We start from the raw sequence: 26,920 nt of genomic DNA on the forward strand, positions 1-26,920 counted from the left end.
ATCACAATAATAGATCAACATTACTGTAAATGACTGACAACACTACAGCAGCATTATCTGCAGCGACAAACACAGTTTTCTGTGTCACCCTTTGTGGGAGCCAAGTATAATTGATTTAGTGATTTGTTGGTGGACCAGCCACTCTTTCATATATATTGAAATGTGTTAATAGTTAATGTGTTAATAGTGTTATGACTTTGTTTAGATAAATATTGAAGATCACGAGTAGTTCTGAGGTTCAGAATCTGTAAAAACAACCCACCTGGCATGAAAGTTTACACGTTGGAATTGTTTACAACATTGCCATATGGATTTTAGAGTATGTGACCACTTCTTGCTCAACCTACGGTATCATGAGCCGACTCGCCTGGTCCTCTGCTGACCTGCTGCTCGAGCTGTTGACAGCATCGCCTGGTGTCGTAGCCCAGGTCCGTGGCAGACAACCTCCAGGTCCTGGACTTCTTCATGTGCAACTTGCTGTACCTGGAGTAAGAGGAGGGAGGTCAACTTAGTGAAATGTTCATATTACCAACTTTCTGTTCCCATTTTCCTTGTTTTTTTGGCGTTTGGTGTGTTGCTTTGACCTCACGCTCCTATTGTTTGTGTCGGAGTCCTTTTCCCCCGTGTGGTTCTCACCAGACGCCATGAACGAACAGGCAGAAGCCGACAGTCTTACGAGCCAGTTTGCAGATTTCAAACTGGAATGAAACTGCTGCCAGAGAAACGCGTCCATGTGTCTTCTTCTGGCATCTAGCGGAGGAATGAGGTGTTGCGGTATCATCAAAAGTTATAGCTTCCTTAGTTGTCCTCATGCACGCTCGTGTCCAAAAATTGCACAGTTTGAACAAAAAGTCGCAGGAAGCGACCTCAACCGTCACGTTCCTGTTTTAAAGCCTCCATGTAGGTCACGGCACCCGTCTCGCTTCTGCTTTACCTTTTGTGTTTTAGTTTTTTCTTCTTCTCACGGATGTCTTCTTTGGTGGCATTTACCATACACTGTTATATGAATATTATATACGGTATATATGTTTTGTTTGTCTTTGCACTGTTTCTGTTGTTCTGCACCAATAAAGGGGGGGGGGGGGAGTAGTTGTCAAAGGTTTATTACCGATGCGTTTCAACAGATTGAAACTTTTGGGATTTTACCACAATTCATGTATAAATTTGTCTTAAAATATTGTTGGATCGTCTTCACCTGAGTTTTACGGAAGAGTATTAGAAAAAAGCAGCAAACAACCGGATGTTGATGTTTTGTTAGCCAGTTTGCTAGCTGCTAACGTCAGCTGCTAACGTCAGCTGCTAACGTCAGCTGCTAACGCTGGATGTGTGACAGCTCGAAATGTTGAATAGATTTTGAAAAATCTTCATCTTTTCAGAGTCAGTCAGCGAAACAAAATCAGAGGTTTGATTCACTTTGACTTTGTTGATGATGATGATGATGATGATAACATGTGATGCGTCTCCTGACTTCCGATCACCTCTGGCATTACGTCACTTTAATGATGAACATGACAATCAGCTCGGACTTACCAGCAGTCATGTGAGGAGCTTGTAGTGGACGGTCGGGTCCGAAGGACTAATCATTTATTAAAAAGTATTTGCTTATTGCACACAAACACACACACACGCACACTTTATGATTCTCAGCTCACTTATTAACTCCTCATCTGATATATGTGAGCGGGCGCAGGAAGCTGTGGCTCAGACAAACGAAAAGAGTCACTCTCCCTGAGACATGTCTTGGTCCGTGTCGACCACGGTGGACGGCGTGGTGGTGGTCACCCATGTGCACCCAGCACCTCAGGGTGCAGGACCCCGACACGGTGCGACCCTCCAGAGGTTCAGCAGGAGCTGGCCCCTGGTGCTCGGGGTAAGAGTCGCCGTCCGTGTGCGGACACGAGCGGATTGATAATTGCAATTGTATAAATTAGACATAAAATCTTTTTATTGGGTTGTTGACAAATGGCTGTGACACATTTGATTCTAATCTTCTCAGTGATCTGTAAATGGAAATCTTATGCACATATGATTTTGATTATATTTTTATTTCCCTATGTTTATGATGTTTATTTTCAATATTGATCGTGTCTGCTCACATTTGTGAGTGTTTCAACATGGAGTGCTTCACCTACATTCGCAGCGTATTCCAAATATGCGGGCCCCATTAGTTTCCGCGGGTCCATGTCGTGACATGTTTCTTCACTCTGCTGCTCATTTTAAATCTCATCGTCATTGATTTGTCTGAAACAAAGTCTTTGAAAGCAGCCAGGAAACTGCTGGGTGTCAGTTACTGTAACTCCTCTGTTTGTGTTTGTTCCTCCAGACTGTTCAGATTATGATCGGCCTGATCATTCTGCTCTTTGGGATCGCGATGACAGTTTATGCGGATTCACTTGGAGTTTTCTGCGGCATTTTCGTCTGGGGAGCAGCTTATCAATTCACACCCGTTATTGAACTGCTTATAATTAACTGTACACATTTAGCAGCTATAAACACCCGTTTACACCAAATTATACCAAATTATTTACATTCATACCGAGTAAAAAAAAATGTACAAAACCATCAAAGAAAAAAATTCACTCCAAATCAATATCGTCCCGATGTCGTTAAAAAAAAGAGGTGTTTTTGTGCTTTTTGAATTGAATATGTTACCTCATCCCTCCACACAGTTACTCAGTATTATACATCATTTATTATCATGTTAACTATTTATTGCATATTACAGACTATATTACGTTACGGCTTCTAAACTACATTGCTTCACTAAACCATATGTCCTCTTAATAATAATAAAGTGTAAAAGTAACAGTATAGTTTATTGTTTCATAACAAGGTATACTTTACAGTGGTACAAGATGGTACACGGTCGTCAAACATAACTTGAATCAGAAGTGCATCAAGTGATTCCAACACTGGTCACAGGAAGAACTTATTTATCTTTGCCGTAACATGAAGATACTTTTGGCAGATACACAGATTTGTGCATGAACAGCACATCGATGAAGAGAAAATAAAATCTTCTCGAACTGCAGGTTTTTTCCTCTGCGTCTCTCTGCTGCTCACTGCTGCTCACTGCTGCCCTCTGCTGCTCACTGCTGCCCTCTGCTGCTCACTGCTGCTCTCTGCTGCTCACTGCTGCCCTCTGCTGCTCACTGCTGCTCACTGCTGCCCTCTGCTGCTCACTGCTGCCCTCTGCTGCTCACTGCTGCTCTCTGCTGCTCACTGCTGCCCTCTGCTGCTCACTGCTGCTCACTGCTGCCCTCTGCTGCTCACTGCTGCTCACTGCTGCTCACTGCTGCCCTCTGCTGCTCACTGCTGCTCACTGCTGCCCTCTGCTGCTCACTGCTGCTCACTGCTGCCCTCTGCTGCTCACTGCTGCTCTCTGCTGCTCACTGCTGCTCACTGCTGCCCTCTGCTGCTCACTGCTGCCCTCTGCTGCTCACTGCTGCCCTCTGCTGCTCACTGCTGCCCTCTGCTGCTCACTGCTGCCCTCTGCTGCTCACTGCTGCTCACTGCTGCTCATTTTTTTTATTTTAGTGTCAGCTTCAAATTTTTTTTTTTCTTCTATTTTCTGCCGTTACAGGCCCGGAATGGAAACAGGCATCAACTCCGGACTCTTCAGTTGTTGTTTTTAACACGAATCATATGAAATGAAACAGTTATCCATTAAAATTGATCCAGTCCAAAGAAATCACAGTGGCAGAGAATCTCGGAATCTTCTCTCTGGTGTCAGATCACCACTTCCTGTCGTTGGGCCATCGTGTTTCCCTCCGTCTGCGCTCTCCTCGTCCTCTCCCCGTCCTCTCCCCGTCCTCTCCCCGTCCTCTGCCCGTCCTCTCCTCGTCCTCTCCCCGTCCTCTCCTCGTCCTCTCCTCGTCCTCTCCCCGTCCTCTCCTCGTCCTCTCCCCGTCCTCTCCCCGTCCTCTCCCCGTCCTCTCCTCGTCCTCTCCCCGTCCTCTGCCCGTCCTCTCCCCGTTCTCTCCTCGTCCTCTCCTCGTCCTCTACCCGTCCTCTCCCCGTCCTCTGCCCGTCCTCTCCCCGTTCTCTCCTCGTCCTCTCCTCGTCCTCTACCCGTCCTCTCCCCGTTCTCTCCTCGTCCTCTCCTCGTCCTCTCCCCGTCCTCTCCTTGTCCTCTCTACCCGTCCTCTGCCCGTCCTCTCCTCGTCCTCTCTAACCGTCCTCTGCCCGTCCTCTCCTCGTCCTCTCTAACCGTCCTCTCCCCGTCTTCTTCCCGTCCTCTGCCCGTCCTCTCCCCGTCCTCTGCCCGTCCTCTCCCCGTCTTCTGCCCGTCCTCTGCCCGTCCTCTGCCTGTCCTCTCCCCGTCCTCTGCCCATCCTCTGCCCGTCCTCTGCCCGTCCTCTGCCCGTCCTCTCCCCATCCTCTCTCCCCGTCCTCTGCCCGTCCTCTCCCCGTCCTCTGCCCGTCCTCTCCCCATCCTCTCTCCCCGTCCTCTGCCCGTCCTCTCCCCGTCCTCTGCCCGTCCTCTGCCCGTCCTCTCCCCGTCCTCTCCCCGTCCTCTGCCCGTCCTCTCCCCGTCCTCTGCCTGTCCTCTCCCTGTCCTCTCCCCGTCCTCTGCCTGTCCTCTGCCCGTCCTCTGCCCGTCCTCTCCCCGTCCTCTGTCCGTCCTCCACCCGTCCTCTCCCCGTCCTCTGCCCGTCCTCTGCCCATCCTCTCCCCATCCTCTCTCCCCGTCCTCTGCCCGTCCTCTCCCCGTCCTCTGCCCGTCCTCTGCCCGTCCTCTGCCCGTCCTCTCCCCATCCTCTCTCCCCGTCCTCTGCCCGTCCTCTCCCCGTCCTCTGCCCGTCCTCTGCCCGTCCTCTCCCCATCCTCTCTCCCCGTCCTCTGCCCGTCCTCTCCCCGTCCTCTGCCCGTCCTCTGCCCGTCCTCTCCCCGTCCTCTCCCCATCCTCTCTCCCCGTCCTCTGCCCGTCCTCTCCCCGTCCTCTGCCCGTCCTCTCCCCATCCTCTCTCCCCGTCCTCTACCCGTCCTCTCCCCATCACTCCGTCACTTGTGTGAAGTGTCATTCCTGGTTTTTGGACCTCACGCTCCTATTGTGTTACAAGTACAGATTTGTGGTCCGTTGAAGTGAGTTGAGTTTTAGGTCTGGGTAACCATAAGCCTTGCGGTATCATCACAAAAGTGACTGGAACGCAAACCGCAGGAAGCCACCTCAACCGTCACATGAGTCACTTCCTGTTTTAAACAGCTTTCTGCTTTACCTTTTGTGTTTTTCGTTTTTTCTTCTTCTCACTGAAACCATATTTTCACGCACACATACACACACGCACACACACACACACACACACACACATACACGCACACACACACACACACCCACACACACACACACACACACACATACACGCACACACACACAAACACACACACACACACACACAAATACAATCAATGTGTGTCACTCAGCTCTCATCGTGTCAAAAAATCATCGATTCACACGTTTGTTTGAATGTATTAAATGAACCGTATATATCAACAGAAGCTTTATTGTCTTCTGTACAGTTCATAGAGTTCATGTACACCAACATGCCGGATGCTGGTGGTTGCGGATCAGCCTGGAGTAGCATTTTTCAAAGAAATGAAACTGCCGCCGCCTCGGAAGAAAACTGAAAATTGGAGAAATGAATGTGAAATTTGTTGTAGAGAGTTGAATTTTTTTCAAGAAGAGGAAACAAATAATCGAGTTCCGGAGCTAAATGGATCCGACTCCGACAGTTTACTGGGGTTCTTAGATTCAGATCCCAACGTGTAAATGATGTTATTCTGTTTCAGCATTTCAAATGTAAAAGTGGATATTCACATTGGATTTCTACTGACACACACACACATATACAGTATGTCATGTACAGTATTCCCTGCCCATACAAACTGGTCAGAGCAGGTTGGCTGTCAACCTATGTACCAACTAGTCATTTACACACACTGTATATGTTCAGCTTAATTATCTGTATAGACAGTCTGTGTTCCAGTCAACACCCAGTCATAAACAGTCAGGACGTCAGGGCCCTTTATGATTCTCAGCTCACTTATTAACTCCTCGTCTGATATATGTGAGCGGGCGCAGGAAGCTGTGGCTCAGACAAACGAAAAGAGTCACTCTCGTTGAAACATGTCTTCGTCCGTGTCGACCACGGTGGACGGCGTGGTGGTGGTCACCCATGTGCACCCAGCACCTCAGGGTGCAGGACCCCAACACGGTGCGACCCTCCAGAGGTTCAGCAGGAGCTGGCCCCTGGTGCTCGGGGTAAGAGTCGCCGTCCGTGTGCGGACACGAGCGGATTGATATTTTGCAATAGAATATGATGGAAATAAGGGGGAGGGGGGTATTAGGGAAGTAGCCTGTGTGTGTGTGTGTGAGAGAGAGAGAGGGGGGGGGGGCACCCCGTGCCACCACGTAATCTGCGCCCCTGTGTCCCTCTCCATGATTCGCAGACAGTGTATTGTATTTGGGTTGTTGGCAAACTGCTGTGACAGATTCGATCAGCCACCTGTAAATGCCCACAGGATTTTTGATCATCTTTTTTATTCCCTTTGTGTTTACGATGTCTTCTTTTCAATACGTGTCGCGGAAACTGTTCTGCTCAGATTGGTCAGATTGTGCTGTGAACTCAGCACAGTGAGTGTTTTCACGAAGATGTTTTGCGATGAATCAGCACATTGATTAAAATCAGTTGCATGTGAAGTTGTTTTGTTTTTTTATCAAGTGTACAGTAGACTTACAGAACTTCTCAATTTCTCCATATTTCATGTGAGCAATAGTCTTTCTTTTTTTTTTGCTTGTAAGAAGAGCAACATGGATAAAAAGAAATCAAGGAATGAAAAATAACGCAACATATTTCTGCTCCTCATTTTAAATCTCATCGTCATTGGTTTGTCTGAAACAAAGTCTTTGAAAGCAGCCAGGAAACTGCTGGGTGTCAGTTACTGTAACTCCTCTGTTTGTGTTTGTTCCTCCAGACTGTTCAGATTATGGTCGGCCTGATCATTCTGCTCTTTGGGATCGCGATGACAGTTCCTACTGATTCACTTGGAGTTTTCTCCGGCATTTTCGTCTGGGGAGCTGCGCTTGTGAGTCGACCTTCATATAAGTCAGGCTCATGGGGGGGGGGGGGGGGGCAGGTGAATCATATCTCACATGTGGACACACACAAAAAGTAAAAGCTCCCGAAGTTAAATCACATGTCACAATGTCCGAGACCTTTAGTTGACATAAATTCCATGCAAATCCGTTTATAACTTTTTCGAGAAATACTGCTAACAAACATATAAACTGACAAAACAATCTCATAACCTCCTTAGTGGAGGAAATAATGAGTCAGACCAGGCATGTTACCAATGAAATGGTTTACTTGGATCAACAGAAAAAAACATGTTTTGGGGAAGTGATTCAAAAGAAATCATATCCAAAATATATCTCTGTGCTTCTCTGTTACAGTACATCATCGCTGGATCTCTGACTGTGGCTGCTGGGAAATATCTGACCCGCTGTCTGGTTGGTAACTCACCTTCACTTTTTAATTCATTCTTTCAACACTTCTGCTTCTCTGGCTTCATGACGTTGGTGTTTGAACGACTGAGTTTCCTCATACACAAGAGAGCACAACAACTGACACTGGTCAACGGTTGGGTTTCATGAAAGAATAATAAAACAATTATATTTTTAAAGAATAATGTTGTGAATCAATCAATCAATTTCGAATTTAAAATGTTCTCCATATATTTTATTTTCCTACATATTATCTTCCTGATATGTCCCTGTCATTTATACCTCGTGACTATATTCAGCTTCACCTAGTTCAGATTTTTTATATAAATATAAAGCAGTTACATTTGTGTTTGTAGCTATTCAAACGCAACTTTATATGTTATATGGCGCTTTTCTTCATTAAAACAACACACACAGAATTGCTAGTCGCAAAGAAGTGTTGCGCGTAAAGATATGTAACGTTATCAACTAACGGAAGTGCTGTTTCATGGTTAGAAGACCAGGGGGTATTTTCAGTGTGATCCAAATGTCCTGTCACGCCCAACAGACTGTAATTAGCATGTTTGTTACTTGAATATTCTGGGTATGTCACCGTAGTAACTGCAACAGCGTCTTTGCAATGATATCGCCGTCATCCCAGGCAAGTTGAATCTCCGGTAAAAACCCGACGCGTCTGCCAACGTCAAGACGCATCGCGTTCGAAGGGGTGTCCCATCGAGTTGGGGTGGCTTTTTTAATAAAGAGGCTTTGTTGTCGTTGTAGTTCCACAACGACATTTTCTTTGGTCGTCTCTCTGCCAGGTGAACGCTGCTCTGGCTCTCTGTGTGATAGCAGCAGTTGTTTCCGCCACGGGGACCATCCTCTACTCTCTGGATGCCGCGGGGCTGATGTTCTACTGCTACTACCATGGTTCCGGGCAATATGACTGCTACACATATATGGTAAACATTTTGATAGTTGTTCACAACCAGAACTACGCGGCAATCATGTCTCTACACGTCAAAGAGAACTTGCAGGCTTTTGGTCTTTGAGTCATTCTTTTTGTCATTGCAGCACCACTTCCTGCACTTTCACAAAAGTTGTTGGGAAGCAAAAGTCATGTCATCATTTTGGGTTAACTAACTCAAATAACCTTAACCAGCTCAGTGCAGCTCATAAGCTACATATATGACCACTGACGTCTCCAGAAAAAGAATAGAAACCGGCGTCAGTGTGTTAGAAATGAGACGCTTTGCTGACTTCTGTCAGAAATCAAGAATCCATTCTTACTCTTAATGTGCCACTGGCGTCATTAGCCTCGTCTGCTAAGCAGCACAGACGGCCCTTCATTTACCGACCGACCTCAACTTTCTGATTTTGTTTGTTGTGTGTGTTCCGACAGACTCGGACGCAGGGCGTTTCGGGGGTCTTGGCTGTTTTCAATTTGCTGGAGCTCACTGTCTCAATCACCATCGCAGGATATGCCTGCAGAGCTGCTTGCAACTGCACCCAAGAGGTGAGTCAACCATCGACTGATGCAATATGTTATTCTCCAGTGTAGTTTAGTCGTGTACAGACTGAATTATGTGATCTCTAAAGACTGGGTCGTCCAAAGCCCTGATTTGATTATTTCCTGACTCCTCGATCATGTGACCAACATTTTGGACGCTCCAATGTTCTTACCATGCGTTCCATTATACCTCGGAGCTCAGAAGTCGGTTTTATCATTCCAATACAATCCCGAGACGTGGAATTACGTCCTGCGAGGCAGAAATTGCCACAGGAACACCCCTTCGAGTCGGGAAATAAGATCACCACCCCGACTTCCGAGCTCCGAGATCCGAGGTACAATGGAACGCAGTGTAATTTCTATTCTGAGGACAGAAGTGAGGAGAATGAACATTTATACTTACATCTTTGCCTGCACTTTGTCTTACTGAACAGATGTAGTACTTGGTGTTTACTCCAAGGTCTCCTACTGCACTGAAATCTGACTCTTGTTCTGTTGCAGCCGCCGTCAGTTGTTTATGTACCTGCAGCTTCGGTAGTAGCACAAGCTGCACCCAGCGCCCAGGCGGGATTTGTCCCTGCGACTCAGTTCTCCTCACCGGTCAGTTCAAACCTGTGTGAGTGCAGTGTGGATACTGTCTTTGTCTTCAGAAGGAAACTGTAACTGTTATTCATGTTTTGCAGATGGTGAACAACTCTAAAGGCTCAGAACAACCGGGAGCTCCCGGTCTGATGGAGCCTCCAACCTACAACTCTGTTGTCAGCTGAAGAAACTGAGCGTCCTGCTCCAATAGAACCTGACAACATTATGGTCGACCATCTCCCCAAATGCCTTCACGTGCACATCTGTACACCGTGTAGTAATTTTTTTTTCAATGTTTTTTATGTTGCTTGCTTTTTTAGAATGTTTAGTCTAGTTGCAAGGTTGGTTGCCCATTGTCCTAAATGTACTGAGACAGAGACAGAGTGTTTGTATGGAGACATCCTAGACCGGTGTAGGGAGGTTTTTTGGGGACACCATGCACTGACCACTTGTTGATTCTTCAAATAAATACTTCTGCTTAACACATCCACGGTCTCCGTCTTCCTGAGTCGGCGTCAACTGCATCAATTTTCCACTACAGCAATAAACAGAATGTTGCGAATGTATGAAAAAATCAGGAGGTGTTCTGTCTAGGTCGAGCTTCACCGAACTCTGAACAATCAGGTGAGCAGCTGTTGGTGCAGCAGCGGGGCTTCAGCTCTGAGGACTGAAGAGGGCGCGCCTCACCCCCGCGTAAGCTCCGCCCCCTCGTGTCCCTCTTCATGATTCTCAGATCTGTTATTGACTCCTCATCTTACATGCGAGTGCGCAGGAAGCTGTGGCTCAGACAAACGAAAAGAGTCACTCTCCCTGAGACATGTCTTCGTCCGTGTCGACCACGGTGGACGGCGTGGTGGTGGTCACCCATGTGCACCCAGCACCTCAGGGTGCAGGACCCCGACACGGTGCGACCCTCCAGAGGTTCAGCAGGAGCTGGCCCCTGGTGCTCGGGGTAAGAGTCGCCGTCCGTGTGTGGATTGATATTTCGCAATAGAATAAAATGGAAATTAGGCAACAACAAAAAAAAAACGCAACATTTTTTTCATTTGGGTTGTTGGCAAATTCCTGTGAAAGACTTGACAGTAATCCTCTCCTCTCCTCTTCACAGTGTTTCCTTCTTTAATATTTATAGTCAAACTGTTTCCACAGTCTGCCTGATTTGTCAGATGTGCTGTAAACTCAACCACTGTGTTTATTCCACATGTACAGACGTGATGTGAAGATGTTTGTGATGAACGAGCACATTGATTAAAATCAGTCGCATGTGACGTTTTGAGTTTTTATCAAATGTACAATAGACCAAAACAAGCGCTTTCAACTTTTGCTTCGGGTTTCACGGTTGTGAAACTTTTTAGTAAAGCAGAAGTAATTATTCTCTTAACTTAAAAAAAAAAAGTTACAGAATTTCATAATTTCTGGACATTTCATGTGAGCAATAGTCTTTCTTTTTTTTTGCTTGTTAGAAGAGCAACATGGATAAAAAGAAATCAGGGAATTAAAAATAACCCAACATATTTCTGCTCCTCATTTTAAATCTCATCGTCATTGGTTTGTCTGAAACAAAGTCTTTGAAAGCAGCCAGGAAACTGCTGGGTGTCAGTTACTGTAACTCCTCTGTTTGTGTTTGTTCCTCCAGACTGTTCAGATTATGATCGGCCTGATCATTCTGCTCATTGGGATCGCGATGACATTTTATGCGGATTCACTTGGAGTTTTCTCCGGCATTTTCGTCTGGGGAGCTGCGTTTGTGAGTCGACCTTTACAATAGTGTGCTGCTCTGCCTTCAGGCGACAGGCTCATAGTCTGAGACACAGAGCAAAATCCAAAGAATAATGCAGAGCCCTCTACTGGTAGATCTTCTTCATGCTCTTCAAACCTTTTTGAATTTTGCAGTTTGCAGAATACGAACGGAAAATACAATATTATACCAAATTAAATTTTATGTATTTTTGAGGACATGACCCAAATCCTTTAAAAACATCCTGGATGCATTCCTCCCAAAACCTCATCATCTGATGTCTGAGATCTTTGATATGATTTTCATGCAAATCCATTCATAACTTTTTGATGAATACTGTTAACAAACAAATAAACTGACAAAACGACCACATAACCTCCTTAGTGGAGGAAATACGTTTTAGGGGAGTGATTCAAAAGAAATCATATCCAAAGTATATCTCTGTGTTACAGTACATCATCGCTGGATCTCTGACTGTGGCTGCTGGGAAATATCTGACCCGCTGTCTGGTTGGTAACTCACCTTCACTTCTCCTATTCTTTCAATACTTCTGCTTCTCTGGCTTCATGACGTTTGTGTTTAAACGACTTATTCAAGACAATGACAATGAAGCAGTTGTACAACGAAATTTAGAAAAGAGCAATATGGAAAACAAGATAAGAAAGAAAATCCTCGTGCTGATGTTTTCATCGACTGTGTGAAGTTTATCGTCCGTCAGTCGCTTCACCGATCAATACATTTTACTAACTCTTCCTTCCAGGATCATCGTGGCCTGTAATCACCAGATTCCCATTGAATAAGTGAGACAAAACGAAACTCTGTGCAGGCGTCCTGACGTCGTGTCTCTCATCTCTCTGCCAGGTGAACGCTGCTCTGGGTCTCTGTGTGATAGCAGCAGTTGCTTCCGCCACTGGGACCATCCTCTACTCTCTGGATGCCGCAGGGGTGATGTTCTACTGCTACGACCATAGTTCCTGGCAATATGACTGCTACAGATATGAGGTATGAATTTTGATAGTTGTTCACAAGCAGAACTGAACGGCCATCATGTGAGACAGACTTTTGGCCTGTGAGCTTTAGTCTAAGTCTTTCATTTTTTGGTCATTGCAGTGCTGTGCTGACCATTCTTTCTGAATTTCTCTGCATAGCTCTAAGGGTTTAAAAAATTGGCAAGCAAAAGTCATGTCATCATTTAACTAACTCAAATAACATTAACCAGCTCAGTGCAGCTCATAAACTACATATATGACCACTGACGTCTCCAGAATAAGAATAGAAACGAGAACGCTATTGTTAGAAATGAAAACGCTTTGCTGACTTCTGTCAGAAATCAAGAATCCATTCTTACTCTTAATGTGCCACTGGCGTCATTAGCCTCGTCTGCTAAGCAGCACAGACGGCCCTTCATTTACCGACCGACCTCAACTTTCTGATTTTGTTTGTTGTGTGTGTTCTGACAGGCTCGGACGCAGGGCGTTTCGGGGGTCTTGGCTGTTTTCAATTTACTGGAGCTCATTGTCTCAATCACCATCGCAGGATATGCCTGCAGAGCTGCTTGCAACTGCACCCAAGAGGTGAGTCAACCATCGACTGATGAAATATCATATCAATTATTCTCCAGTGTAGTTTGGTCGTGTACAGACACTGAATTGTGTGATCTGAAAAGTCAGGGTCCTCTGATCCCCTGATCTGATTATATCCTGGCTTGTGTACGCAATCGAGTACATGATGTAGTACTTTGTGTTTACTCCAAGGTCTCCTACTGCACTGAAGTCTGACTCTTGTTCTTTTGCAGCCGCCGTCAGTTGTTTATGTACCTGAAGCTTCGGTAGTAGCACAAGCTGCACCTAGCGCCCAGGCGGGATTTGTCCCTGCGACTCAGTTCTCCTCACCGGTCAGTTCAAACCTGTGTGAGTGCAGTGTGGATACTGTCTTTGTCTTCAGAAGGAAACTGTAACGGTTATTTATGTTTTGCAGATGGTGAACAACTCTAAAGGCTCAGAACAACCGGGAGCTCCCGGTCTGATGGATCCTCCAACGTACAACTCTGTCGTCAGCTGAAGAAACCGAGCGTCTTGCTCCGAAATAACTTGACAACATTATGGTCGACCATCTCACCAAATGCCTTTTTCTGCACATCTGTACACCGTGCAGTAAAAAAAATGTCAATGCTTTTTATGTTGCTTGCTTTTTTAGAATGTTTAGTCTAGTTGCAAGGTTGGTTGCCCATTGTCATAAATGTACTGAGACAGTGACAGAGTGATTCTATGGAGACATCGCTTTGGGTTCCTGAAAAGCGCTTTAAAAATTCAATATATTATTATTATTTCCAGAGTTAAATACATTACTCTCACCGGGCTAGGGAGTTTTTTTGGGGACACCATGCACTGACCACTTGTTGATTCTTGAAAATAAATACTTCAAATAAATACTTCTGCTTAAGACATCCACGGTCTCCGTCGTCCTGAGTCGGCGTCAACTGCATCAATTTTCCACTACATTTATGAACAGAATGTTGAGAATGTATGAAAAAATCAACATATGTTCTCGCCCAGGGCACCATACAAACTCGGACCGCCACAGATGAGAGACTTTGCCAACTGCCACAAGGGAGTGTTGTTCTCAGGTTTGGGGTTCTGTGTATGTCGAGCTTCACTGAACAATCAGGTGAGCAGCTGTTTGTGCATCAGCGGGGCCTCAGCCCTGAGGACTGAACAGGGCGCGCTCATAGATTTTAATTAAAACCTAGATACCGGATGTCGCCCAGACAAGATGGAGGCGCCATTCAATTCTACGAGGGTTGCTCACCGCGCATGTGCCAAAAAAAGTTTTCCGACCTCCGCGTTACTTCCTGGACGTGGGCCGAATGATTCTGCGCAGTAGCGTCTCTCCCATCATGCCTCTGGGTTATGAGGACGAGCGAACCGCGCGTCCATGAATATTACGCTACATCCGATGCTAGCGGATGCTCTACGGGACTCGCCTCGGATGTGTGCAGACGGCAACAGCGACCGACAATGAAGTTCATGTGGGACGTAAGTTTTTATTAAATCGCTAAAATCGTTGATTTCATGGTTAATTCATGTTAAATACTAACCAGTGAAAACAGGTCACTGTCTCTCGGTTTTTATTGAGACACTGATGCTGAGTGTGTGTGTGTGTGCGTGAGAGAGTGAGAGAGAGATAACTACTACGTGCGGGATAAAGTTATTATTCGGTCTTTATAAATATGATCTTTACTTGTTTATATTAAACAGTATATTTGTATGACATGTCTTCATGCTGATATGTGTCATGGTTCTCCACAGCTGTCTGTTGCAGTCAGGGCTGAGCTGAGTTCATCATGGAGCAAGACTTCTCTTCAGTGCAACACCATCTCCTCCTACAGTCACATGACTGTCAGGACTTTATTTATTAATGTTGCAGCATATCAGATGCAATGTGTTGATTTAAACCAATGGCACACTGATATTTTGTCTTTGATTATTTGAGAAGTCTTTTAGGAGCCTCGCCACTTTGATCCTCCTCAGCTTTTTGATTTCACTTATATTCATAAATATCTTTATTTTCAATAACGTCACTGTCAACGACCAAACTGTATTTAATATTATAACATTTTAAAAAAGGTGAAGAGCCACATGTAGTTTGTCCAATAGACGAGCTGATGAGCATGTCACATGTATATTTACTGTATTCGGACTGAAGTACAGCACATATGATCTGTGTTCATGCTGGATTAACAATAAATTAAAACTTTAATGACGTGAGATTCATTTGGGTTTTGTAAGTTAAACTCAGCTTATTAATGGTGATGAATAATTGATATTTTGAATGTCTATAGTTCATTTGATGTCACGACATCATCAGACTTCCACATGTAGATGAATCAAAGGCTGCATGTGACTCTCATGAAACAGTTCCTGACGGTGGGTTCACACGGTGTCAATTTTTATTCTTTGAATGTCGTTTGTCGAGGTGGTGAAAGGAACTGAGCTGAACTCCGTCGACCTGTCAAACTGTCTGCGGGTGAATGAGCGCACACGCCGCCCGCCAGCCTGTTGTTGTTGTTGTTAGCTTAGCCTGTTAGCTCAGAGCAACGCGTCAACACCGCAGACCTGCTCCTCGCTCGTCTCCTGCTTCGGTCTTTAGAACATCTCGACGCAGCGACGCGCGGATCGCAACCGCCCGACCCACGCGTACCCTCACATCAGTCCCCGGTACCAGACCGACTCCACGTACTCGCTCTACGTTCACCGTCGCCGGGCAAGAACGCTCGCTCCGGGGCCGCGGCGTGCACCGCGACTACCCAGCGTGCACCGCGGCCGCATTGGCTTTTTTTCGCTGCAGTACCACGGACTGGCCACCATGTTTCAAGGCTGAGGGAAGTCGCCGGGGCGCGGTGGCGGTAATGCGCCGTGTCGTTGGTTTGTTGCCAACCGCCATGAAAAAATGATAGAAGAAGAAGAAGAAGAAGAAGTCCCCGGGGCTTGGGCGCGCCTCACCCCCGCGTAAGCTCCGCCCCCTCGTGTCCCTCTTCATGATTCTCAGATCTGTTATTGACTCCTCATCTTACATGCGAGTGCGCAGGAAGCTGTGGCGCAGACAAACGAAAAGAGTCACTCTCCCTGAGACATGTCTTCGTCCGTGTCGACCACGGTGGACGGCGTGGTGGTGGTCACCCATGTGCACCCAGCACCTCAGGGTGCACGACCCCGACACGGTGCGACCCTCCAGAGGTTCAGCAGGAGCTGGCCCCTGGTGCTCGGGGTAAGAGTCGCCGTCCGTGTGTGGATTGATATTTCGCAATAGAATAAAATGGAAATTAGGCAACAACAACAAAAAAACGCAACATTTTTTTCATTTGGGTTGTTGGCAAACTCCTGTGAAAGACTTGACAGTAATCCTCTCCTCTCCTCTTCACAGTGTTTCCTTCTTTAATATTTATAGTCAAACTGTTTCCACAGTCTGCCTGATTTGTCAGATGTGCTGTAAACTCAACCACTGTGTTTATTCCACATGTACAGACGTGATGTGAAGATGTTTGTGATGAACGAGCACATTGATTAAAATCAGTCGCATGTGACGTTTTGAGTTTTTATCAAATGTACAATAGACCAAAACAAGCGCTTTCGACTTTTGCTGCGGGTTTCACGGTTGTGAAACTTTTTAGTAAAGCAGAAGTAATTATTCTCTTAACTTAAAAAAAAAAGTTACAGAATTTCATAATTTCTGGACATTTCATGTGAGCAATAGTCTTTCTTTTTTTTTTGCTTGTTAGAAGAGCAACATGGATAAAAAGAAATCAGGGAATTAAAAATAACGCAACATATTTCTGCTCCTCATTTTAAATCTCATCGTCATTGGTTTGTCTGAAACAAAGTCTTTGAAAGCAGCCAGGAAACTGCTGGGTGTCAGTTACTGTAACTCCTCTGTTTGTGTTTGTTCCTCCAGACTGTTCAGATTATGATCGGCCTGATCATTCTGCTCATTGGGATCGCGATGACAGTTTATGCGGATTCACTTGGAGTTTTCTCCGGCATTTTCGTCTGGGGAGCTGCGCTTGTGAGTCGACCTTTACAATAGTGTGCTGCTCTGCCTTCAGGCGACAGGCTCATAGTCTGAGACACAGAGCAAAATCCAAAGAGTAATGCAGAGCCCTCTACTGGTAGATCTTCTTCATGCTCTTCAAGCTTTTTTGAATTTTGCAGTTTGCAGAATACGAACGGAAAATACAATATTATACCAAATTAAATTTTATGTATTTGTGAGGACATGACCCAAATCCTTTAAAAACATCCTGGATGCATTCCTCCCAAAACCTAATCATCTGATGTCTGAGATCTTTGATATGATTTTCATGCAATTCCGTCAATAACTTTTTGATGAATACTGTTAACAAACAAATAAACTGACAAAACGATCTCATAACCTCCTTAGTGGAGGAAATACGTTTTAGGGGAGTGATTCAAAAGAAATCATATCCAAAGTATATCTCTGTGTTACAGTACATCATCGCTGGATCTCTGACTGTGGCTGCTGGGAAATATCTGACCCGCTGTCTGGTTGGTAACTCACCTTCACTTCTCCTATTCTTTCAATACTTCTGCTTCTCTGGCTTCATGACGTTTGTGTTTAAACGACTTATTCAAGACAATGACAATAAAGCAGTTGTACAACGAAATTAAGAAAAGAGCAATATGGAAAACAAGATATGAATGAAAAAATCAAGAATATATCTATATAAGACTAAAAGACAAATATATTCCTAATAAAATGTTAAGTCAGATGTAATTTCAGAAATCAAATCTCATTTTCACGTTGTTTCACTCGGCTGCTGTCCAGGAAGCAGAGTTGCAGTCTTACACGCTTCTCTGCGCTTCTATTACAGCAGTCACCCCCACAAAACCCCATAGAAACTGTTTCTGCCCCACGACCACTTCAACTATCTAATCCAAAGGGAAATAAAAGAGGTGTAATTCACACAAATCTCATAAAGATCAACACAAAGCCTATAAATGAACCTAACAATAGAACAATAAAATGTGGATTATTTAATATTAGGTCACTCCCATCTAAATCTTTGTTAGTGAATGATCTGATAACTGATCAGCACGTTGATTTATTCTGTATGACTGAAACCTGGCTACAGCCAGAAGAATATGTTAGTTTAAATGAATCAACACCTCCCTCTTATAATAATACTCATATTCCTCGGACCACAGGACGAGGAGGAGGAGTAGCAGCAATCTACCAAGCAGACTTATTGCTTAACGCTCGACTTAACCATAGTTTTAACTCATTTGAAAGCCTAACTCTTAGCCTCCTTCACCCTAGCTGGAATTGTCAAAAACCAGTTATTGTAGTCGTTGTTTATCGACCACCAGGCCCTTACTCTGAATTTTTATCTGAATTTTCAGACTTTTTATCTGAGTTGGTGCTTAGCACAGATAAAGTTATTATAGTGGGTGACTTCAACGTTCATGTGGATGTTGCCAACGACAGTCTTAGTTCTGCCTTTAATTCGCTCATAGACTCAATTGGTTTTACTCAACATGTAAACAAACCCACTCACTGTTTTAATCACACCCTCGACCTCGTTCTGACCTATGGCATAGACATTGACAATCTTATAGTATTTCCTCAAAACCCTCTGTCCGATCACTACTTAGTTACATTTGAATTCTCCATTATTAACTTTACTGAATTTGGAGAAAAGTTCTATTACAGCAGGTGTCTATCAGAAAACTCTGTTAGTAAATTCAAAGAAACAGTTCCTTCGTTATTTACTCTACTGCCATGTGTCGATACAGTGCAGGATCGTTATCAAAACTTTACTCCCATACAAATTGATGATGTTGTTGATAGTGCAGCAGCCTCACTACGTTCCACACTTGACACTGTCGCCCCTCTGAAAAAGAAGACAGTCAAACAGAGGAGGATAGCTCCATGGTTTAATGCACAGACACGCGCTTTAAAACAGACGTCACGTAGGTTAGAAAGGAAGTGGCGTTCCAATAGTCTAGATGATTCTCACCTAGACTGGAAAAATAGTTTAATTACATATAAGAAAGCCCTCCGAAATGCCAGAACCAATTATTTTTCTTCACTAATAGAGGAAAATAAAAACAACCCCAGGTTCCTCTTCAGCACTGTAGCCAGGCTGACTGAGAGTAAAAGCTCTACTGAACAGTCTATTCCTCCAACTCTAAGTAGCAATGATTTCATGAGTTTCTTTACTAATAAGATTATTACCATCAGAGAAAAAATTTACCAGCTTCTTCCCACTAATGGCACATGGTCCAGTACTGTAGGTTCTGAACCAATAGTATCGCCTAATTTTTATTTAGAATGCTTCTCCCCTATAGATCTGGCTGAGCTGACTTCACTTGTCACTTCATCTAAGTCATCAACCTGTCTTTTAGATCCTATTCCATCAAGGCTATTTAAGGATGTATTACCTTTAATTAATAATTCCATATTAGATCAGATCAATTTATCTATATTGACAGGCTATGTACCAAAGGCCTTTAAGGTGGCAGTAGTTAAACCTCTGCTCAAAAAACCAACTCTGGACCCAGATATCTTAGCTAACTATAGACCCATATCAAACCTCCCCTTTATCTCTAAAATCCTTGAAAAAACTGTTGCTAACCAGTTATGTGACTATTTACACAGGAATAGTCTGCTTGAAGACTTTCAGTCAGGTTTTAGAAAACATCATAGTACAGAAACAGCACTACTGAAGGTTACCAACGACCTTCTCATGGCCTCAGACAGTGGATAAGTTTCTATTCTCGTCCTTTTAGATCTTAGTGCTGCATTTGATACCATCGATCACAAAATTCTGTTACAGAGACTAGAACACATTGGGATTAAAGGAACAGCACTAGAATGGTTTAAGTCCTACTTATCTGATAGATTTCAGTTTGTTAACGTTAATAACAAATCTTCCATGCATACAAAAGTGAGACATGGAGTACCACAAGGTTCTGTACTGGGACCGATACTTTTCACTCTATATATACTTCCTTTAGGCAATATTATAAGAAAACGCCGCATCAATTTCCATTGCTACGCTGATGATACCCAGCTGTATTTATCTATAAAGCCAGATGAAACTAATCAGGTCGACAAACTTCTGGATTGTCTTAAAGACATAAAGGCCTGGATGACTTATAATTTTTTACTTCTAAACTCAGAAAAAACTGAGGTCATTATACTCGGCCCTAAACACCTCAGAGAAACATTATCTGATCATATAGTTACTTTGGATGGCATTACCTTGGCCTCCAGCTCTACTGTGAGAAACCTTGGAGTTACCTTTGACCAGGACATGTCCTTTGACTCACACATAAAACAAGTCTCTAGGACAGCCTTCTTTCACCTGCGCAATATCAAGAACATTAGAAACATCCTCTCTCAAAAGGATGCTGAAAAACTAGTCCATGCTTTTGTTACTTCTAGACTGGACTACTGTAATTCCTTACTGCTAGGATGCCCCAATAAGTCTGTGAAAAGCCTCCAGCTAATCCAAAATGCCGCAGCTCGAGTTCTGACAGGAACTAGAAAAAGAGATCATATTTCTCCAGTGTTAGAATCTCTGCATTGGCTTCCTGTAAAATTTAGAATAGAATTCAAAATACTGCTCCTAACATACAAAGCCCTTAATAATCAAGCTCCATCATATCTTACAGAGCTCCTAGTTTCATATTATCCCAATAGATCACTTCGCTCTGTAAATGCAGGATTACTTGTGGTTCCCAGAGTCTGTAAAAGTAGAATGGGAGGCAGAGCCTTCAGCCACCAGGCTCCTCTCCTCTGGAACCAGCTCCCAGTTTGTGTCAGGGATGCAGATACCCTGTCTACATTTAAAGTTAAACTTAAAACCTTCCTTTTTGATAAAGCTTATAGTTAGAACTGATCAGGTGTTTAATAAACCATTTCTTTATTATGCTGTTATAAGCCTAGACTGCTGGGGGAACTTATATCATGAGCATCTTTCTCCCTCTCCCGTTCTCTCCTTCTCCCTCTTTCTCTCCCTTTATATCTCTCTCCTTCTCCCACCTTTTCAATCTCTCTCTCTCTCTCTCTGCCCCCATGTATCTACATTACATGTCACTAACTCTGTTTTCTCTCTCCCCTAGTAGATCTGACCCCAGATCTGCAGGATCCAAACCCGTCATTATTATTATTACTATCATTATTATTAATAACATCATTGTATTTATAAGTATCAGTTTTCACTAATTATAAGTATCAGTCTGGTAGAAATTAAAGCAACTGTTATACTACCCCCCCCATCCCCCGATAGGTTTACAGTACATGTCACTAACCCTGTTTGTGTTTTCTATCTCTCCTAGTGTATCTCTGACCCCAGAGCTGCAGGACCCAAACCCGTCATTATTATTATTGCTATTATTAATATTAATATTAATATCATCACTATATAATGACAACAACATAATTGTATTTTTTAATTATAAGTATCAGTCTGGTAGAGATTACAGCGGCGGTTGTACAACTGTCCTCTCTCTCTCTTCTCTCCTACTGTCTCTCCTCCCACCCTCTTTCTGCCCACCTCTCCTCTCTTCCTCCTCTCTCTCCTCACCCCAACCGGTCGAGACAGAAGCTCCGCCCACAACTGAGTCTGGTTCTGTCAGAGATTTCTTCCTGTTAAAAGGGAGTTTTTTCTCTCCACCGTCGCCAAGTGCTTTGCTCATTGTGGGATTTGTTGGGTTTTCCCTGTAATATTGTAATATTGACCTCACTATGTAAAGTGCCTTGAGACAATGTATGTTGTGATATGGCGCTATACAAATAAAATTGAATTGAATTGAATTGAATTGCTGTCGAATCCTCGTGCTGATGTTTTCATCGACTGTGTGAAGTTTATCGTCCGTCAGTCGCTTCACCGATCAATACATTTGACTAACTCTTCCTTCCAGGATCATCGGGGCCTGTAATCACCAGATTCCCATTGAATAAGTGAGACAAAACGAAACTCTGTGCAGGCGTCCTGACGTCGTGTCTCTCGTCTCTCTGCCAGGTGAACGCTGCTCTGGGTCTCTGTGTGATAGCAGCAGTTGCTTCCGCCACTGGGACCATCCTCTACTCTCTTGATGCCGCAGGGGTGATGTTCTACTGCTACAACCATGGTTCCAGGGAATATAACTGCTACAGATATGAGGTATGAATTTTGATAGTTGTTCACAAGCAGAACTAAACGGCCATCATGTGAGACAGACTTTTGGCCTGTGAGCTTTAGTCTAAGTCTTTCATTTTTTGGTCATTGCAGTGCTGTGCTGACCATTCTTTCTGAATGTCTCTGCATAGCTCTAAGGGTTTAAAAAATTGGCAAGCAAAAGTCATGTCATCATTTAACTAACTAACTAACTAACTCAAATAACCTTAACCAGCTCAGTGCAGCTCATAAACGACCTATGACCACTGACGTCTTTGTCTGACTTATGTCAGAGATCAAGAATCCATTCTTACTCTGAATGTGCCACTGGCGTCATTAACCTCGTCTGCTAAGCAGCACAGACGGCCCTTCATTTACCGACCGACCTCAACTTTCTGATTTTGTTTGTTGTGTGTGTTCTGACAGGCTCGGATGCAGGGCGTTTCGGGGGTCTTGGCAGTTTTCAATTTACTGGAGCTCATTGTCTCAATCACCATCGCAGGATATGCCTGCAACGCTGTTTGCAACTGCACCCAAGAGGTGAGTCAACCATCGACTGATGAAAAAAAGCCAGTCCTCTGATGCCCTGATCTGATTATATCCTGGCTTGTGTACTCAATCAAGGACATGATGTAGTACTTTGTGTTTACTCCAAGGTCTCCTACTGCACTGAAGTCTGACTCTTGTTCTTTTGCAGCCGCTGTCAGTTGTTTATGTACCTGCAGCTTCGGTAGTAGCACAAGCTGCACCTAGCGCCCAGGCGGGATTTGTCCCTGCGACTCAGTTCTCCTCACCGGTCAGTTCAAACCTGTGTGAGTGCAGTGTGGATACTGTCTTTGTCTTCAGAAGGAAACTGTAACTGTTATTCATGTTTTGCAGATGGTGAACAACTCTAAAGGCTCAGAACAACCGGGAGCTCCCGGTCTGATGGATCCTCCAACCTACAACTCTGTCGTCAGCTGAAGAAACCGACCGTCTTGCTCCGAAATAACCTGACAACATTATGACCGACCATCTCACCAAATGCCTTTTCGTGCACATCTTTAAACCGTGTATTACAAATGTTTTCAATGTTTTTTATGTTGCTTGCTTTTTGAAAATGTTTAGTCTAGTTGCAAGGTTGGTTGCCCTTTGTCCTAAGTTTACTGAGACAGAGACAGAGTGATTCTATGGAGACATCAATCATTTCTGTGAGATGATGGCTAGCAGTTTAAAAATTTCAATATATCATTATTATTATTAGTTTCAGCACGCCTCCCCGACGGCAAGAGTGCTCGGGCCCGATCATCACTGCTCGCAGCTTTAATTATTATTATTCTCAGAATTAAATACATCACTCTGACCGGGCTAGGGAGGGTTTTTGGGGACACCATGCACTGACCACTTGTTGATTCTTCAAATAAATACTTCTGCTTAAGACATCAATGGTCTCCGTCTTCCTGAGTCGTCATCAACCGCATCAATTTTCCACCACATGTGATGGTCTCGGTTTTTTGTTGCTTCTGTTTTTCCTTTTCTCCCCCCTCCCCTGTGTTTTGTTTCTGCTTCAGGTTATGGCAGGAGGCGTGGCTGGCCTCACAGATGACACACACCTGTCCAGCATCACCAGCAATCACCCTTTCCTCTACTTAAACACGCTCATGACTTAGCCACGCTGCCAGAAGATTCCCTTTGTTTCCCTCCCATGGGGCTTGTGAATTTTTGTTAAAAATTAAAACTTGAAAGCAGTTATTGTCCCTGGTCTCCTGCAATTTCTTCGGTCCTAACCCCAGCCGTAACAGAATCTTCTGGCCAGAAGATGGACCCTGCGGAGACCGAACAATTCAAACATGCTTTGTCGATTCAAGGTGCGTTCGTCAGCCAACACGAGGCCACACTGAGGAAAGTCATGGAGGCTCTGCAACAGCTCACTACCAGTGTGACGCAGCTCGATGGCCGGCTGGACCATGTGGCAACTCAGCTCACCAGCGTCATGACCACCGATAGTTTTCCACCTCAATCTACACCACCTGCTGCTCTCCTGGTTCTCAGTCTCTCCTGCCTCGTGAGCCCTTCATCCCGATCCCTGCCAGGTACTCCGGTGACCTAGATACTTGCTCCCAGTTCCTACACCAGTGTTCAATTGTTTTCAGTCAGCAACCAGCTACTTATGCTACAGATCAATCAAAAACAGCTTTTATTATGAGTCTGTGTTCTGATAAAACCTCTGCCTGGGCCTTAGCTTTCTCCCAACACAACCCTGTTTTGTGCTCAGACTACTCAGCTTTCACTTCGGAGATGCGAAGGGTTTTTGATCATCCCGTTAAGGGTAAAGAAGCAGTCAGCCAGTTATTGTCCTTGAACCAGGGTAGAAACTCAGTTTCCCAGTATGCACTGGACTTCCGCATTTTAGCTGCTGAGTGTGGGTGGGATCAGGCAGCTTTACAGGCGGTATTTTTAAAGGGACTCTCTGAAGAAATAAAGGATGAGCTAGCCACTAGAGATGAAACTACATCCCTAGAAGAACTCATTAAACTAGCCACCCGACTAGATAACAGACTCAGGGAAAGACAAAGGGAGAAGGCTGAGGGTCAGAGAGCCAGGTCCTTCTCCTCATCAACTTCTAGGCCCCACCAGCAGCTACCAACCCCTTTGAGAGACTTCAGTGGTAACCTTGAAGCCACTTCACATCCACCAGCCAATTCTGAGGAGCCCATGCAGCTGGGACGAGCTAGGCTGACTCCAGCTGAGAGACAACGTCGCTTCCACCTCGGCCTGTGTTTCTACTGTGGCCAGGAAGGACATCCCATGGCCAAGTGTCCAGTTCGACCAAAAGGGGAGGCTCATCAGCCAGCAGGGGGGCGTTGGTGAGCCATACTTCCCTAACCTCAACCCCCTCTAAAAGCAAGAGGATCCAAGTCCAAGGTATGCTACGCTGGGCACATGACACCTTGCCCATTCAAGTTCTGATAGACTCTGGTGCAGACGATAATTTCATTGACAATGAACTTGTTAGCCAGGCTAATATTCCCACTATAGCTCTTTCAAAACCCAAGGAGGTTCTAGCTCTTGATGGAAAGCTATTAGCCAGAGTTACCCATCGTACTGAACCCCTTTCCCTAACTCTCTCTGGCAATCACCACGAGCTGATAGCAATGTATGTAATTTCCTCCCCATGTCTCCTGTTTTAATTGGGCTACCTTGGCTTGAGATTCACAATCCACATATTGACTGGTCCATGGCCTCCATAGTTAACTGGAGTGTTTTTTGTCATGCTAACTGTCTACGTTCAGCCATACCCACCAGAGTTCCCAGCTCTCCAAGCCTCCCAGAGGAGATTGATTTATCAGCTGTCCCCCGTGAGTATCATGACCTCAAGCAGGGGTTCAGCAAGGACAAGGCACTCTCGTTGCCCCCTCATAGACCTTATGATTGTGCTATTGACTTACTCCCTGGTTCTCCTCTCCCTTCAAAGAAACTCTACAACCTCTCCAAGCCTGAGAGAGAAACCATGGAGACGTACATCCAGGACTCTCTGGCGACCGGCCTCATTCGCCCCTCATCGTCCCCTGTGGGGGCCGGGTCTTTCTTTGTTGAAAAGAAGGACGGATCCCTGCGTCCTTGTATAGACTACACAGGTTTGAATTCAATCACAATTAAGAACAAGTATCCTCTACCACTTATTGACTCAGCTTTTGCCCCCCTCCATGACTCTGTGATTTTGGACTTAAGAAATGCTTACCACTTGGTGAGAATTAAGGAGGGGGATGAGTGGAAGACTGCTTTTAATACTCACCTTGGCCACTTTGAGTACCAGGTAATGCCTTTTCGACTAACTAACGCTCCTGCAGTGTTTCAAGCACTGATTAATGATGTTCTGCGAGACATGTTGAATAGATTTGTTTTTGTGTATCTTGATGACATTTTGATTTTCTCCAAGAATGTAAAGGAACATGTGTTGCATGTCAGAACGGTGTTGCAGAGGCTAATGGAGAACAAGCTTTATGTTAAAGCAGAAAAATGTGAATTCAATGTCTCAACTGTTACTTTCCTGGGTTTTATCATTGACCAAGGCCAATTAAAACCTGATCCAGCCAAAATCAAAGCTGTCATGGAGTGGCCGGTTCCTACCACTCGCAAACTCCTCCAGAGGTTCTTGGGGTTTGCAAACTTCTACAGACGATTTATTAAAAACTATAGCAGGTTGGCAGCTCCACTCACTCAGTTGACTTCAATGAAGAAGGCTTTTGTGTGGTCCTCAGCGGCACAGGCTGCTTTCAATATCCTCAAGGAAAAGTTTTCTAGTGCCCCTGTTCTAGTACACCCTGACCCAGGTCTGCAGTTCATCGTGGAGGTCGACGCCTCGGACTCAGGGGTGGGTGCCATACTCTCCCAGCGATCTCCAGACGACCACAAGCTCCACCCCTGTGCTTTCTTCTCCAGACGCCTCTCTCCAGCTGAGCAGAACTATGATGTAGGGAACCGGGAGCTGCTAGCAGTCGTGTTGGCCCTGCAAGAATGGAGGCACTGGCTTGAAGGTGCTTTACAACCTTTCATTGTGTGGACTGATCATAAAAACCTTGCATATTTACGCTCTGCTCGTAGGCTGAACCCTCGTCAGGCACGGTGGGCACTTTTCCTAGGAAGATTCAACTTCACTCTTACCTACCGCCCTGGTTCCCGGAACACCAAGCCTGATGCCTTGTCCCGCCACTTCACGTCCCCAGTTGAGGAGGCTCCTGTGGAAACCATTGTCCCGTCCTCTTGTGTGATTGGAGCAGCCAGGTGGGAGGTTGAGCAGGAAGTTGAGGATGCTCTCCGGGGGCATACTATTCCGGAGCACTGCCCAGAAGGTAAGCTCTTCGTTCCACCCTTGGTGAGGTCGTCTGTGCTCCAGTGGTGTCATTCGTCCAAACTGGCCTGCCATCCTGGATACCATAGGACGCT

The 26,920-nt window shown here is 45.0% G+C and overlaps 4 protein-coding genes across 6 annotated transcripts in view; 3 read left to right on the forward strand and 1 right to left on the reverse strand.

The window, feature by feature from the left end:
- The window catches only part of LOC118308749 (NACHT, LRR and PYD domains-containing protein 12-like), a 988,189-nt gene that overhangs the window by 525,617 nt on the left and 435,652 nt on the right, over positions 1-26,920 (reverse strand). The window lies entirely within an intron of this gene.
- LOC118308791 (membrane-spanning 4-domains subfamily A member 4A-like) lies at positions 1,664-10,061 on the forward strand. Of its 2 annotated transcripts, XM_035630190.2 has the most exons (8): positions 1,664-1,870; positions 2,324-2,399; positions 7,052-7,086; positions 7,454-7,510; positions 8,305-8,445; positions 8,886-8,999; positions 9,495-9,593; positions 9,677-10,061. In XM_035630190.2, the coding sequence occupies exons 1-8, from the start codon at positions 1,736-1,738 to the stop codon at positions 9,758-9,760; spliced, it is 741 nt and encodes a 246-aa protein (XP_035486083.2). In that variant the 5' UTR covers positions 1,664-1,735; the 3' UTR covers positions 9,761-10,061. The 2 variants fall into 2 exon arrangements, with proteins under 2 accessions (XP_035486083.2, XP_035486081.2); XM_035630188.2 differs by lacking the exons at positions 1,664-1,870; positions 2,324-2,399 and adding an exon at positions 6,081-6,262 and having other exon boundaries at positions 6,976-7,086.
- On the forward strand, positions 10,300-13,759 carry LOC118308789 (membrane-spanning 4-domains subfamily A member 4A). Its single transcript, XM_035630181.2, has 7 exons — positions 10,300-10,527; positions 11,212-11,322; positions 11,766-11,822; positions 12,175-12,315; positions 12,774-12,887; positions 13,109-13,207; positions 13,291-13,759. The coding sequence occupies exons 1-7, from the start codon at positions 10,393-10,395 to the stop codon at positions 13,372-13,374; spliced, it is 741 nt and encodes a 246-aa protein (XP_035486074.2). The 5' UTR covers positions 10,300-10,392; the 3' UTR covers positions 13,375-13,759.
- Positions 15,849-23,419, forward strand: LOC124849324 (membrane-spanning 4-domains subfamily A member 4A-like). Its single transcript, XM_035630182.2, has 7 exons — positions 15,849-16,080; positions 16,765-16,875; positions 17,319-17,375; positions 21,860-22,000; positions 22,421-22,534; positions 22,692-22,790; positions 22,874-23,419. The coding sequence occupies exons 1-7, from the start codon at positions 15,946-15,948 to the stop codon at positions 22,955-22,957; spliced, it is 741 nt and encodes a 246-aa protein (XP_035486075.2). The 5' UTR covers positions 15,849-15,945; the 3' UTR covers positions 22,958-23,419.

Source organism: Scophthalmus maximus, chromosome 6 (genome assembly GCF_022379125.1).
Source record: "Scophthalmus maximus strain ysfricsl-2021 chromosome 6, ASM2237912v1, whole genome shotgun sequence".
Classification (NCBI taxonomy): domain Eukaryota; kingdom Metazoa; phylum Chordata; class Actinopteri; order Pleuronectiformes; family Scophthalmidae; genus Scophthalmus; species Scophthalmus maximus.